Source organism: Pseudochaenichthys georgianus, chromosome 1 (genome assembly GCF_902827115.2).
Source record: "Pseudochaenichthys georgianus chromosome 1, fPseGeo1.2, whole genome shotgun sequence".
Classification (NCBI taxonomy): domain Eukaryota; kingdom Metazoa; phylum Chordata; class Actinopteri; order Perciformes; family Channichthyidae; genus Pseudochaenichthys; species Pseudochaenichthys georgianus.
This window is the reverse complement of record NC_047503.1, coordinates 14,579,480-14,594,785: the sequence shown is the minus strand read 5'-3', so window position 1 is coordinate 14,594,785 and position 15,306 is coordinate 14,579,480. Positions and strand designations below refer to the sequence as shown.

The window sequence follows — 15,306 nt, the reverse complement described above, 5'->3', positions numbered from 1 at the left end:
TACAACCGTCCCAGGACCACCAGTCTTGCTTCCACCCCCTGTGAACCTGCCTGATTGCTAGCTTGACCCATATTTAGCTAGTTATATTTGTAGCTTACAAAACAGTGATTCTAATAATACTAGTTTGGATTCCTAGACATTTGAACTCAAGACAGTATCCAAAAAATACATCATAGAATTTTAGTTAATATTTTATATTATTATAAAAATGGCTCCTTTTTTTCTCAGCGATCTTACCATCTAACTGCGCATGTGCAGAGTGAGTTTCATCACTCTAGCTTGTTTGTGATTGGAGATATTGAAGGTGTTACAACCCGATGACAAAACAACGGGTGTTATATATACAGTCTATGGTTACAACCGACCCGTGTTGCAGCTGTCCCTGGTCTCCCCTACCCAATTGCAGTCTAATAAAATGTATTTCTCTCCCTTGCCCACTAAGTGACACACTCTGATCTCGACCTTTACTTTGAAATAAGTTATTTTAACTTCCGGAGTCCGCAGCTGGACCGGCCTATTTCTTGCACTGCGCCCGTCCCTCCTTTGAGTGCTCTCGTCCTGCCAGCCGACTTCTCTTCTGCTTTACGTACAGACAGGTGAGTCAGATATATTATGTGTGTCTCTTGGGCTTTCCTGTCAGAGGTTCACATTTTGTCTGCAAAGGTGCACAAGAGCAGCAACTGTCTGCCATTGAACAAAGAGACAACAAAGTAACCAGCTTACTTCATGAAGCTAACGTTAAGCTAGCCGTGCAATGCGGCTTCTCTTCTTCTCAAGTACTTGGGCCTGTTTCTGGCTCTTTCTTTGTCCGTGTGCTGCGGCTAGCTTGCAGGAGAGACTGGTGAAAACCTCATCGCTTTGTTCCACATTAGTTGGTAACACCTCAATTGATGTTAAATTGTAAAACTTTGACCTACTGCGTTGAACTTTGAACATGCATGTGTGCTACTCGCGATACATATCTATACAGTGAAGACGACAAAGGATAGTTTGCTTTTTATCCGATGTTGTATTGTGACATGGACAGTCAAATTAGGCCTATTTCTGATACCATACAGTCATTTAAAAAGTAAACACCTCATGGGGCTGTTCAGGCTCAGTACTGTGTGAAATGTGTAGATAGTCAATCCTGTACTTTAATTGCAAGTTGTTGTTTTTAAAACTCTTGTTAAAAGCGTTTGAATCCCAATACTACTCTCCCATTGGTTTGTGCGTGTCATGGTTACGTAAGCTTCCTAATGGACTATTGTTCGCCACGGGTTGAACTGTTGCATGACTTGCATGTGATTTACCATGGGTTTCTTACTGAACCAGCGTATGATCTTGTGCACCAATTATCAAGGAACTGCAAAACATGTCTGCCTGGTTAAAGCTCAGGGAGTCATTAGTTTAAGTGTTATGTTTGTTCTCCTGCTCCAGCCAGTTTAACTTGATCAACAACGGCCCATGAACATCAGGAATGTTCTGGTAATAAATGCCATTTCTCCCGCAGCCATCTTCCACCACCATGTCGGCTGGAAATGCTCATATTGGCAAGCCTGCCCCGGCCTTCAAAGCCACAGCTGTAGTGGATGGACAGTTCAAGGACATCCAGCTGTCAGACTACAAAGGTAACTTTTGTTATTTGACATTGAGCACATCACTAGTAGATGATCAGGTATTTGCAATTTTTTTACAAATTCTGGGTGTTATAAAGTACTAAATCTTACGAGAGTGTAGCCTACTGTAGAACATGCAAGTAAAAGTCCTGCACTTTTTTTTACATTTACGGTACAACAGTTTAAGCATCAACATATTCTTAATTTACCAAATGGCAACATTTAAAAAACAAAACAATTCAACACTGAACATCTTCGTTATTGTTTATTATTTTACTGAATTATAGCTAGTGATCAATTAATGTGTTCAGTTTAAATATGCAACTAATCGTACTTCCTGTTATCATTATCCTTTATAGAATATTATAATTCATTAGTTGATCTACATTAAAAAGTACAATATTTGCTTCCAAAAGGTTATGAAGTTGAAGTATTAAATTAAAGTCCTTGAGTAAGTGAACTTAGTTACTTTCTACTACTCCTAACTTTGACCGTGTCGCTTTATCTAATTATTGTTTATACAGTACATGTGAGTCCACTCTTTCTTGACCCTAGTTTAAAGTATTGTTCATCGTAATTTTTTTTTTAAGTCATCTTAATATGAGATGATCAGTGTTAACACTTGTCTCTTCTTTTCCTCCCGTGCTCTGCAGGGAAGTATGTGATCTTCTTCTTCTACCCCCTGGATTTCACATTTGTGTGTCCCACTGAGATCATCGCCTTCAGCGACAGGGCAGAGGAGTTCCGCAAACTCGGCTGCGAGGTTATCGGCTGCTCCGTAGACTCTCACTTCAGTCACTTGGCCTGGTGAGAATTCGTCCTAACTGAAAGTATATTGTGGCTTTAAAGCTCAACAGTAATCCACGTGATTGTATGCAGTGAAAATAACGATATATCATCCATGCAGTCAACACGGGGTAAGCAGAGCTGCTGTTTGCAGGTTGACTGTTATATACTTAATACAAAAAATGTCAAATTACTACATGACTAAGAAAAGGAGGTCCCTAATTTGCTAAATCTTATAAGTCTGTAATAGCTGTTTTTGGCAGTCCTGTAGCAACACCCTCCCTAGTTTATGTCCTGTCACTGGGCTTCTCTGCACGGTGTTGATAAGTTCCGAGTTAACGGTCTCTGCCCTGGGTCTACATTTGGAGTTCAATTTTTGAAATGTTCGTGGCCCATATTTGGGTTCGTTATATTTTCTCCCTACAGGATCAACACACCAAGGAAGCAGGGAGGTCTGGGTAACATGAATATCCCCCTCGTGGCAGACCTCAACAAGACCATCTCCAAAGACTATGGTGTGCTGAAGGAGGACGATGGCATTGCATACAGGTCAGGAGAAAGGCTTAAATCGTTAAAACAAAAGGCCAGGGGACATTGTATAATAAAGTGGTGCATGAGTGAGTACTTAAGCCTGGAATGAGTTGACATTTTACCACTTCTGGTTCCCTTATCTCGAAGTCAACTATTGTTTTGTTGTGTTATAGGTTAGATGCCTGCATTTAGGACTTTGGTTAACAAAAGCTGAAAGGATTTTCACATTTCCCAATATGACATAAAATATGTTAATAATCACCCCACTGTCAATGTCCAAAGCTTCTATGTGCCATTAAAAACAGCAGTTGCTAACAAGCGATTAGATAAGAGGACCAAACGTCATCATGCTGAACATTAGCCGCCTTTAGCTTAGCATTGGTAATGCGCAGCCTTGCAAGCGAGATGTAGTTTGATTATAGCTTAATAGATTTTTACTTCTACAGTTTTACACTTAAAAAGGATAAAAGTTATGTAAATATAAATATCTTATTTTGTTCTGCAAAATTCCTATATCCAATTTGGAAAAATCCAGTACCTTGTGAGACTAACTTCTGGGTCTGCTTACCAAGATTTGTCCATCATTGCACCACTATTATAATGCTAATTCTGCTGTTTAATGGCTCATATAAGGACTTAAAGGGATGGTTTGCATTATTGGAAATGTATATCCATAGTCTGTGACGGTTGCTAGCCCCCAGTTTGGAGGAAACGGACAGGAGAACTAACACGGATGTAAAACAATGTACTGAATTCGACAGGTACAGCAGCAACATTTATTTTAGCCCCCACAAAAAAAAGCATTTCCGCTAAAGTTTGGGCAGCTCGGGTCACAAGCTACCAAAGAACAGGCATATCTGCTGTGCTATACTTTAACCTCCCCTTACGCTTCTCAGGGGTCTGTTTGTGATCGACGACAAGGGCATCCTGAGGCAGATCACCATCAATGACCTGCCCGTGGGCCGCTCTGTGGACGAGACTCTGCGCCTGGTCCAGGCCTTCCAGCACACTGACAAACATGGAGAGGGTGAGAGCGGTCCCTGTGTAGTGTGGATACCCCTGTTTGATGTTATGCCATTAGTTAGTGTTATTCTTTCACTCTAATATTGCATACAAATATGCAGTCGTGTTTGTTCCTCTTTTTTTTGTTTAAACCACAAATTGTACCTTACTTTATGAATAGGCTTGTAGGCTAACCATCAGCTCATAACAATTAATTTTTATTTTGAATCTAATAGAAATGTGTTTTTCACTAAATGTAAACATTTATTCCACTGTGGGGGAAATTGGCTTTGTTACAGTTATGCTACAATAATGCTGCTCCCATTATTATAAGTTAATAATATAAAAGGTATATAAATCTAAGAACATATTTTTTACAAATATCTGCAATAGTCTAAAATATTAACCACCAATGAAAATGCGAGGGGAAACCGAAATTATATTTCTGTATAATAATGCTGAAAATGGGATCTAAAAGTACGTTTTTAAAAGGAAGGAATAGCATAAATATGAAAACGAGTTAATATGTACTAGTGTTGCACGGTGTACCGATACTTGAAAGGTACCGCGATACCCTGTCGTTAAAAACGTTAAGTTTCATTAGTATCTGTACGGTAGCCCGCTCAAGTGCCTCCCCTCTCGCGTGCACGCGCTAGCTGCCAGAGCATGTGAGAAAAGGAGAAGCATGGCTGCGAGTGGGAGTGCAGCTGCCGCTGCGCCTCGGCTTGTTGACAAAAAAGACGCCAGAACGAAATTTGGAAGTATTTGAGCTATATCTCTGACAGTGAGGGCAAGCCTACGGACACCACGAGGCCTGACTGTGAGACATGTTTTAGATCCCTGCAAACCAAGAGAGCCAACACATCAGACTTGGCTAAGCACCCGCCGACCGGCATCCAGAGCTGTTTAAAGAATTTAAAGACAGACAGGTTAGCGAATGTGATAACATAATTACATCATGCTCAAGCCCATGCCCTCAAATCTAAGTCAAACAAGTGTAATTTATTTTGTGACAAATGAACGTTTTCGTAGTTTGACGAGGCAATTAATGGCAATGATAACTGTCTAATATGGCGATCTTTTTAGCTAACTTACCAATGTGGTTCTGGTTCTGGTGTGAACAAAAAAGCACAATTCCATTTAAGACTGTTTCCCTTTTTTTTTATTAAGAACGGAATCGCAATTCTTGACTTGGTATCGAAACCAAAATGTTGGTATCGTGACAACACTAATATGTCCTATAAAATGCAGTATCAATGCATGAGTAAGAGATACTTTGTATGGCACATCTCACAGCGAGCATGTAACAAGTTAGTTTTTCTTTTAAGGCGAGACACGGCAGGCAAAAACATTGTTTTTCAAGTACTGGTCAATTTTGAGATTTTGTGCTATTTTGATTATATAACATGTTTTCTTTCAGACTTTTGGAAGGAAAACGTATAAAATACACATTAAGTGTACATTTTACTATAGTTTGTCTATTTGCGTCTGTAGATTTCTCCTAAATTTACCAAAAGTTAGCATTCTAACGTAACATAAAGTACCGCGACCGCTGTGTGCACCATGTCAACAGAGATATTGTTGGAAAGCGGTGTCTCTCCTGCACAATCTCATCAGATCCAAATATGGTCATTTCCTTTGTATCAGCAACCAATCGTGAAAGCACAAAGGGGTCTTAAACCAAGAAACGAAATCTCATTGGCTGGTGTCAATTTCTGACAAAGTGATTCGTTCAGATGAGTCATGTGGTGTGCTAAAACACTTCCTGGTTAGCTTTCTTTGGCAAAAGAACGGCGAAAAAAACATTCAGAGAAGACGACAACAATTGTCACTTGCACGAAGCAAGGTTATACAAACAACAAATGACCCCGAACATGAAATACCTTCACGGAGTGCGTCGAGGTCATCCAAAGAACAGGAGGGTTTAGCTAGCGCCTCACTGCAATCTTTAAAGGTCGTTTTATCAAAATGAGTTTTTTCTCCTACTCCTCCTACTCTGAGTTCGAAATTTCATCTTCAGTAGCACGTAGAGACACCAAACCTTCCAGTTATATTCCTATCAATATTATGAAGGCTTTTACAGAAGGGTTTGTTCATATATCATTCATAGCCTGAATTATACAACATTGTATACCTAAAAACATGGCGAAAATTTATATTTTAGGGCTGTTGAGAGTACTTTCTGATTTATGGAGTGATAAAGAGATATCCAATATCCCTTCTGTAAAAGCCTTAGATACTAATATGACTACAAAATGAAACAAGAATTTTGAACCTGGCTTTATCCAAAGTTCAGATTTCGATTCCTGAAATGTGTTAAAATCAGGCATGAAAATCACTCACCTTTCGGCGAAATTCGCCGTTTTGAATCCAAAATAGGTCGTTTGTGTGATTCATGTAGATCTGCAATAAAAATATTTTTGGGGTATGGGGGGGGTCTGGGACACGGAGTAATCTGCGGCCGCGAGCTGTTATGTGCCATCATGACACGCATGGTGTTCTTTTTTTATATATTATAATGCAGCGCGAGCTGTGTGCTCGAGTCTTCCTGCCGGCTCTGCTGCTCCGCGATGATGGTCTAGCTTCAGCAGCCACATTACCTACGGGTGCGTTCGTTAATATTAACTGTGCGGTCCGGAGTCACTGTGGTACAGACTGGACCGCTGGTGAACAGCTGTTAGAACGGGCCGTTCAGGTGTTCAGAGCAGAGCTCCCTGTCGGAGCGCAGAGCGTGATGTGCACTGAAAAGTTTTTCTGTCGCAATATTATCGTTGAGCTAGCTAGCTAGCATACGTTGTCACTATCTGCTAACGTTAGCTTTAGCCTTCCTTTTCTAATAGTTTTTTTTCATAGGCGATAAACGGAGGTGGTATAAGTATATATCTTGTACTTGAGTAAAAGTATAAGCACTCAGATCTTGTACTTGATTAAAAGCAGAAATACTCAGATCTTGTACTTGAGTAAAAGTAGAAGTACTCAGATCTTGTACTTGAGTAAAAGTAGAAGTACTCAGATCTTGTACTTGATTAAAAGTAGAAGTACTCAGGTCTTGTACTTGAGTAAAAGTAGAAGTACCAGAGTGTAGGAAGGAATACTCTGTTAGTAAAAGTACTGCATTCAAAATGTTCCTCAAGTGAAAGTAGAAAAGTATTATCAAAATATACTTAAAGTAGCGACAGTAAAAGTAGTCGTTGTGCAGATTGGTCCATCTCAGAATAATATATATGATATGTTTTATAGTGATTGATCATGAAAGTGTTCTCAAACTGGTAAAGGTGCAGCTAGTTTGAATGACTTTGTATACTGCAGGGTAGCTTGTGGATTTACTCCAGGTGGAACTAAAGTCTGATTCAACACTTGGTTATATTTCACATCATTCATCCAGATCTGTGAAGTAACTAAAGGTATTAATACATGTAGTGGAGTCAAAGTACACCATTTACCTCTGAACTGTAGTGGAGAAGAAGAACAAAGTAGCAAAACATTGAAATACTTAAATAAAGTACAAGTATCTCAAAATTGTACCCAAGTATAGTACTTGAGTTTATGAATTTAGTTACTTTACACCAGATGCCATAAAGATAGAAAGACTAAGCCTTGCACAGAGGCATGACAATAGTTTTTCAAAATGCTCAACAGCCAAAATTATAAACTGACTGCTACACAATTAAAATAAATGCTTTTATATATTTCTATTAGATGTGACTCTTTAGCGTTTCTGTTATTATTAACACTGCTGCTTTAGGTGTTTTGACTGATAAAATCCTGTTATTCCTCATTTTAAAGCCGATATTCTGTGGGGTCGGGGGGCTCGGGTCCTTGTCACCTTTTCCATGCCTGATGAGTTTGCATCCCTGTAAAATATGTGCATATTTAATAATATAATGCTAATTTGCATATTTAAACATGCTATTTCAGAAAACTTGTAATACAAAAAACAATTGCCTTATTGTAATTAACTGGAGAAATGTCTTGCTGATACCTTAAGTTAAAAAAATTACCCTATTCACCTGGGGTGTCTCGCCTTAAGATAGGTAAACTGTAATCAGACAGGACTTAGTTTGCCTTGCATTATTAGCCTAACCTCTGGGGTAATCACATGTTCTTTGTCCAATACAAAGTTCATTTCCATTTATTACGCCTTGTGCTAAACTTTGTCCCTTCTCCCTCCCCCCACAGTGTGCCCCGCTGGCTGGACACCCGGTAGCGACACCATCATCCCTGACGTGGAGAAAAGCAAAACCTACTTCTCCAAGCAGTAAACGGGACGGTCTCCTCGCAGACTTCCTATCAAAGCACTTGCCTTCAGATGAGGTGTCCCTGTGAAGCAGTATTTCATGGCGTCCAAACTTATGTATTCAACAAAACCAGATTTCAAAACGTGTCGGATAAATCTTTTTGTTTGCAAATCTTTATCTTTGTACGTCCAGTGTACAATAGGTGGGGATGACCTCATAGTCTCAAGCACTGAAAATATAGTTCCTTTTTCAGAAAAAAATATTAATATTTTTTTTTGCTGGAGTTTAATAAATTGCCACCATCTTTATTAAAACTAGTGGGAAAACTATGACTTGTGTGTTTTGTCATTTTGTGAATGTAATTCCAATTGTGACCGCTGGGTAGTGCCAGACTCCTACCTGAATCTCTTCTTTGTTTGGTGACTTTACAACTTGGAAGACAAATGCCAACAGACATTTCTGTGATTAACTTGTGATCAGTACTGTGCTCGGTGCGTGACTGAGGATCTGAGTACGTCACAAGCTGTGAAGTCTTGGTAAATGTTGGATTTATTGTGTTTGACTCAGAACCCCCCCCCGCATTGACAAATGGCTCGGGTGCATTGGGAAAGATTGGATTTGGGTCCTGCGTCACTTGAGGAAAAAAATGAATCTGTCATAGTATGATACCATTTATTTCTAATTCAGGGAGGAGTTATATGGGATTGAGTGAAGCTGTATCTAGATAAATTCCAATTTTATTTTTTCATCTTACTTTAAACATTGGGTTAGTTTTTGGCTAGATGTGGATCCTTCATTTAAATTCTGACCTCTACTCCTTGACATAGTCACCCAAGTTTTTTTTTTACATTAATTATTTTTATATTAATTATTTTTATTTAAACTTAGCTGTTAACCACCACCAGACAAAGTCTACTCTGCTGTTTAACTTATTTTTCAACCATTTTCCTTAAGCTAGTGTTCTCAGGGCTTGTTTTGGGAAATTGAAAGCAGAATGGGGAAACTCCCTTAACTTTAAACCACCCATTGACAAACCTTCATTTAAACCCTCACACGCACACACTGCGGTGTGAAGGGGAGAGCGCAGCTTTACTGACGGGCAGTGTAGGAGGGAGTTCCCGGAAACCTTCTCGGTCTGTGACGTTTGTCAGCTAAATTGACCATATATGGACTGACGTATGTACGTCAATGGGCAAACAATCCTACGCAGGGACGTTTCCAACGTCAAGCAGCTGCTGCTGCTCTGAACTCAACTGCTGCCCAGAAAAAGACCATTGATAACAGTGAGGTCATGTTAACGACAATTAACGCTTCAAGAGATTACGGTTTTAAATAACCCCAATAAGAAACAACACCACATACATCTTAGTTTCATAATTTCATTTACTTAAATATATACTGTACAAGTAAAAAAAAAAAACACAGGCTCAACCTGAGGAACACAAATAAGTTACATAAGAATGTATCACAGATCGCAATTAAAGTCAAATGTAAACAGGCAAAGCCAAGACGACATCTTTAAAATAAAAAAAAGTATTCAAAAATGCCCCTAAGTGTTTTAGTCTTTAGATTTGTGCTGCTTCTCCATCAGCCATATAAACCATCATGGTCCAGTTCTTTCGTACAGAAAAGGTTGACATTGTCCATTGTCAGTGCAGTTTGTGTCCAGTGTTTTTTGTTGTTTAAAGTGCATTGTTTCTTCAATAAGACTTCACTTTGGGCGCCAACATGAGCTGGCAGCCACTGCTCACATGTGTCATGACTTTCTGTTTGAGTTGGGCCACCTGGTCCCTCAGTACTGACGCCGTGCTTGACAGTCCGGCGTTGTCAGTTTTCAGCACCTTCACCTTGTCCTCCAGGCGGGAGATGCGCTCCAGTTTGCGCCTCCGACACTTTGACGCTGCCAGCCGGTTCCTCAGCCGCTTGCGCTCCGTTTTCATGCGGTCCTGGTTCTCCATATCGATGGGAGACATTGGTGGAGAGCAATCGCTGCTCAGCATGTCAGGCACCGTCTGAGGCTCTTCTTTCAAGCCGCTGTACCGCTGCGAGTGGATGCCCGCGCCGGCCAGAGAGTGCTGGAAATGGTGCGATGCGTGCGCCATGGCCTGGGGATGCTGGTGGTGGTACTGGTGGTGGTGCGGCGGCAGGTAGCTGATGGTGGTGGAGGGATAGCTGCCTCCAGATGACAGACTGGGGTTCGTGGTGCAGCTGCTCAGGGTGGTGTACTCGAGCCCGTCCTGCTGCATGGATGAGCCGAACACCGAGGCTGGAGCCGAGCACACCACGCCGCCGGGGACGCCACAGGAGACGCCGCTGATTGAAACGTTTGGAGGAGCCATGTGGTTCATTTTGTGCAGGTCGTCCAAGGCTTTAACAAAACCTTCAGCGAAGCCTTCCTGCTCCTCTGTGATGCTGCGGTTGTAGAGGAACTGGGCAGGTGTCGGTGTGGTGGTGATCACCCCGTTGCTGTTTTGGATGATCAGGCGCTCCAGCTCCGGAGAGGCGAGCTTCAGCGAGCCCACGTCCGCTGACCCGGCCGAATAGAAATCACCGTCGTTGCGCAGGTGCTGCGACTTGAAGTTTGAGTTCCGATATGAATCGGAGAAGTTCAAGTTCATATTCTGCTTTAGCAGCTTGTAGTCTGGCAGGGCTGCGCCTGGATGGCCATAAGCAGAGAGAAACGAGTCGTCATAAAAAGGCTGTTCCATTATTGTGGACATATTTCAAAATCACAGTCAAATACAAGAGTTCGCTGCAAAGCTGCTTGCTTGGACACCGAAGCTTTTAGTGTCCCAATTGATTCCAGCACAAAGTCCCGCTGTGTTATTATACTGAAGACCAAAGCTATCAAAAACAGAGCAAAACTTCCAAAATAGTGGAACTGTACTGTACCAAGTCGTCGTTTTGTACCTTAGGTTGAATTCAAAGCGGAGTCCAGTGACTAATTCAGATGTTTTGATTCCACTCGTGTGTAGGAGAGTCCCTTTGCTCTGAAACTGAGCTCCACTTGTGTTTCCTCTGTAATGACAGGCGCCCGTTGCGCTCCACTCTACTTATATCATCCAGCGAAGCCACACAGTGTAGGGGCTGAACATGCGCTCCGCTCAGCTCTCTGATTGGCTGTTTCGTCTGTGACCCCGCCTCCGGGTTGTCAGGCACACTTGATGACGTTGTTGCCAGGAACAAGGACTGTAAACAAGACGAGTGCTGTTTGGCGTGAGGGAAACTCAACCCAGGAAACATATACAGTTGATTCAAGTGCTCATCTACACTCATTACCATATGTTAACAAGTCAGTCGGAATGTGTCTCAAAGCTCAAAACAATCCAAAAACACAAAGCGTTGTTTTCTGGAACACCTAAAACACTTCAACAACCCTTATAGCTTTTGTATTCTTCACAACAATCCCAAGGTAAGGATAGGCTATATAGTCTGGTGCTGAGTCATGCGATCCAACCTGAGATCGGACAGTCCATATTTGGGTATCCTGGCGCACCAGTTCCTCCCCACAGGAGCGGGAAGCCAATCCCATCCTGGCGCGCTTCCAGCTCTCCGGTATGAGGGAGGCGGAGGAGGCGCACTGCTGCTCCTCCGCCCTGCAGGCAGGGAGAGGGTGGTAGGTGGCTAAACTCTTGGGCGTGATGTCTTTAAAAAAAGGCATGGGTGTCTGGCAAAGATAGACGTATGCTCGGGGTATCAGACAGAACTGTATTCATGTGATTACATCTATGGTAATAGATGGATTATTTTACATATAGGCCAATGCTGGATAAGTATGATATTTTTCTCAAGAAGAGCCACACATGTAAAAAATCCTTGCCACAAGTCATACGTTAAAACTAACTAATGCAAACGAATAAAAGCATTATTATTATATAAGTATTCATTATGCAGAACTGAGGGCCCAAGGACAATGGCGGTCAAGGTGGGATTGAACTAGTCTTCCCCAGCTCTAAATAGTATATACATATAATATAATATTACTGAATTGTGTTAAGTGATGCAATAATAAATGTTGAAGCTGGTACTAATTTGATTTGCGTCACACCACTGGGTATCTTATCATATAGTTGTATTTATTAATTGAGTTATCATTTGTAGAAAGGATCTGAATCAGCAAAGTTATAATATATAGTGGTACCATATTTACATTCAATATGTGGTGGAGTAGAAGTTTAAAGTAGCATAGAGTGGTGAAGTACTCAATTACAGTACCTCACAATTGTGCTCAAGTTCAGTACTTAAATACTCTTACATTCTACTATTGTACTATCTACAACTAAGGGCAATAAAGTCGACACAAATAAACTATACATGTTATTATTGTACATTACAATGCTGTATTATTAAAAAACAAAAGGTAGTAGTAGTAGCTAATGTCCTATTACTTCACTATATGTTTTTCTTCCCTTCTGTTTTATTGTCTTGTTTTTATTTGGCGGACTGAACTGAATGGTTGCGCTAGAATTTAATAACAATTGACGGAGCCTTCAAGGTATGCGAGAGTACTGACATGTCCCCCTGGACTGAACACCTGTTTGATAGAAAGACGTCTTTGTGTTCTCAATATGGTAATGACCTCTGAATCACTTCCCAGAGGGCCATGCGCCTACGCACCTTCGCATCGTCTAGTTTGAGTTTCCAGCCTGCTGCTGCACCTATCCTCAGGTCTCATGTGTTTGCGTTTTTTATCTTTATTTTAGCACCTTATCCATCTTACGTAAATCTAGTACTTAAGTCATTATGTTCTCACTAGTCCTAAAACAAACAGATGTAACATTAAACATACTGGTACAACATAAGCAATCCCAGACTTGTGCACATAATAGGAGTATCACACTATTACTCTATTGGAAAAACAACAATTGTAACTATATTTCCTCCTGTTTTCTGCTCTGACAGTGTGCGTTAGTATGAACATATGACATGGGGTCTGTCAGCGGACACATGCCGGGGATAATGAGGTAATAACTGGATTTTTGTTCTCACAGTGAGATTGTTTTGTGTAGAATTGGATTGACATTTTACAGTTTCATAATAAAAACTCTCAATCCAATGCTGAGAAATGTAGATGATATCACCATGACATCACCTGGGTTATTTTTCTCAGACTTGTGGAAGACTTAAGAGATTTTACAACTGTTTTCACAGGCTGAGCAGTTATCTGTTTCCACTTATGGGTAATAAGTGGAAACATGGGTAATAAGTGGAAACAGATAACTGCTCACTAGCATTTTCAAATGGTATTGTTGTTGGTGCCACTGTCCCAAACACAACCAGATTTATTTCTGTTTTCCCCAGAGCTACTAACAAAACAGGATGTACTGCATTTGTTTCCAAACAAACTGCTCAACAGAGACCGTCCGTTGATCTTGATATAAACAAGAAGATCTTTTGACTAGCTCGTAGAACTTTAGCATAATGGCTACCTTTAGCATCTTGGCTAACTTTACTGTCCAAACAACTAACAATTCCAAAGAACTAGGAATCCAATGCTCAGTGCTATCTCAGTGTAACCTGGCACTCTCACAGATTTCTGGAGTTAACTTATCAGTATTTTTGCAGCCTTGACATTGCTACTTTAGCTATTTTGTTGAGTTGCCTCTGGTAACTCTCTGGTAGGCCATGATGCAGTCAGAGGCTTTTATTTTGAAAGATAGATTTCAACAGGGATGCTGACAGAAATGCATGCTTTATTGTGTATATGGTTACATTGGCTTTGTAGTGATACATATTTCATCAGTATAATGAAATACTCTGTTTAAGATACAAGTAAACTATCATTGTAGTGAAAGTGAAAATGGGGATTTCCCTCATTGAGCATGTTGACCTTTGACCTTTGTCATCACTTTTGCACCAACGCACACCTTATGTGAAAAAATAAAGGATAAATAAATCGGGTTAACCAGTTACATTAGCTCTCACGACAGCTGCCGTATTCTTCTGTTCCTTCAAGCTAGTTTTTAAGAGTATCTGAAGCAACATTAGCCACATCTTGTGCTCTTCCTCAGATTCTGGGAGCTGTGCTGTAGGCTGAGCAGCTGTTATACAGCGGTCACGTGGGCCGGGCCCCTCCCATTGAAACAGTGGTCTGATGTGCCGGTGTCAGTCAGAAGAAATATCAGGTGAAACAGAGAAACGGAAGTAGTTTCAGGGAAACAGAAAAAGTATCACGAAGTGGTCAGTTCCAGTTTCAGAGTGACCTCATCCACTTCACTAAAGGTCACTAAAGTAACAACCTCTTATCGCGTGTGGTTTGACAAAATTAGCTTCTGATTCTGATAAATGTGACTTTCCTATTTGAGACCCCTAATTGGCTCCGAGGCGCTGAACAATTATTTTGCTCGCATGCACATGATTACATGCCGCTATGCACCAGAATACACAGTTCAAACACCTCATACTTGCAATGTTGTCACTTTCTTTGAGTGCTGGTGTGATGCAGGTTGACAGTAGGGTAATAAAGCACAAAAGCAGCAACAAGAAAATAAAAATAAAAATACATGAAAGCAATAGAGGAGGTGCAATCACCTACAGCGGGACAGAGAGCGCTTCTGGCTGAGACATTTAAAGACTCTGCTTCTGTTCTTCACTGGCTATTAGCACATCACTGGGGTGCGTGAAGGCTGCCGGCTGTGCCCAAGGGAGACAGACTGAGGGCAGGTGAAGTGCACTGTGGGAGGAATATTTGCATTTGTCACATTGAACTGTAGTCGTGTGCCATTTATAAGACAGTCTATAATCTCAACAAAACATGTGGTTGTTGTCAGTTATGATGAATCATCCTTTTTTACAGAGCATTCAATTATCTGGAACTGACCAGGACTGCTGACACAGCGAGAGTAAGGTGTATTGCAAAATCAATTCTCGTGTGGTCAGGGTGAGTTAGTAAGAAGTAAGACATTGTTCAAAGGAAATAGTGATATACAACATTTGGATTTTTCTGTAATTGCCGAATTAATTATAGCTTTCATTAATATTCAGAAAAATATGTTGTTTGTCCTTCAAAAAATAAACTCAGAAAAGGACAAAACTGAAGAACGCCTGAAAGCTGCTGATGTTCATTCGGCCTTCATAACGACTTTAACTCTTTCCTTTCCTTCTCGCTTGCCACCACATCTTCTACAGCTCATTCAGGCACTAAAACACTG

General features: G+C 40.9%; 2 protein-coding genes across 3 annotated transcripts; one reads left to right on the top strand and one right to left on the bottom strand.

Moving 5' to 3' along the window:
• Positions 1-485: 485 nt before the first annotated feature.
• prdx2 (peroxiredoxin 2) lies at positions 486-8,484 on the top strand. The gene is made up of 6 exons (XM_034090390.2): positions 486-596; positions 1,493-1,610; positions 2,252-2,405; positions 2,811-2,933; positions 3,812-3,942; positions 8,097-8,484. The coding sequence occupies exons 2-6, from the start codon at positions 1,508-1,510 to the stop codon at positions 8,177-8,179; spliced, it is 594 nt and encodes a 197-aa protein (XP_033946281.1). The 5' UTR covers positions 486-596; positions 1,493-1,507; the 3' UTR covers positions 8,180-8,484.
• Positions 8,485-9,520: 1,036 nt separating this feature from the next.
• junba (JunB proto-oncogene, AP-1 transcription factor subunit a) lies at positions 9,521-11,193 on the bottom strand. Of its 2 annotated transcripts, XM_071204329.1 has the most exons (2): positions 11,066-11,193; positions 9,521-10,811 (listed from the first exon to the last, which is right to left on the bottom strand). In XM_071204329.1, the coding sequence occupies exon 2, from the start codon at positions 10,771-10,773 to the stop codon at positions 9,856-9,858; it is 918 nt and encodes a 305-aa protein (XP_071060430.1). In that variant the 5' UTR covers positions 10,774-10,811; positions 11,066-11,193; the 3' UTR covers positions 9,521-9,855. The 2 variants fall into 2 exon arrangements, with proteins under 2 accessions (XP_071060430.1, XP_033946177.1); XM_034090286.1 differs by having other exon boundaries at positions 9,521-11,193.
• Between the last annotated feature and the right edge of the window lie 4,113 nt (positions 11,194-15,306).

What these genes read in the sequence shown, in the direction of transcription:
- junba (XM_034090286.1), bottom strand. Translation starts at nt 10,875, where the DNA reads ATGTCCACAATAATGGAACAGCCTTTTTATGACGACTCGTTTCTCTCT.
- prdx2 (XM_034090390.2), top strand. Translation starts at nt 1,508, where the DNA reads ATGTCGGCTGGAAATGCTCATATTGGCAAGCCTGCCCCGGCCTTCAAA. An exon ending in CACTTCAGTCACTTGGCCTG is followed by an intron (nt 2,406 to 2,810) that starts GTGAGAATTCGT and finishes TTCTCCCTACAG; the next exon opens with GATCAACACACCAAGGAAGC. An exon ending in GACGATGGCATTGCATACAG is followed by an intron (nt 2,934 to 3,811) that starts GTCAGGAGAAAG and finishes TACGCTTCTCAG; the next exon opens with GGGTCTGTTTGTGATCGACG.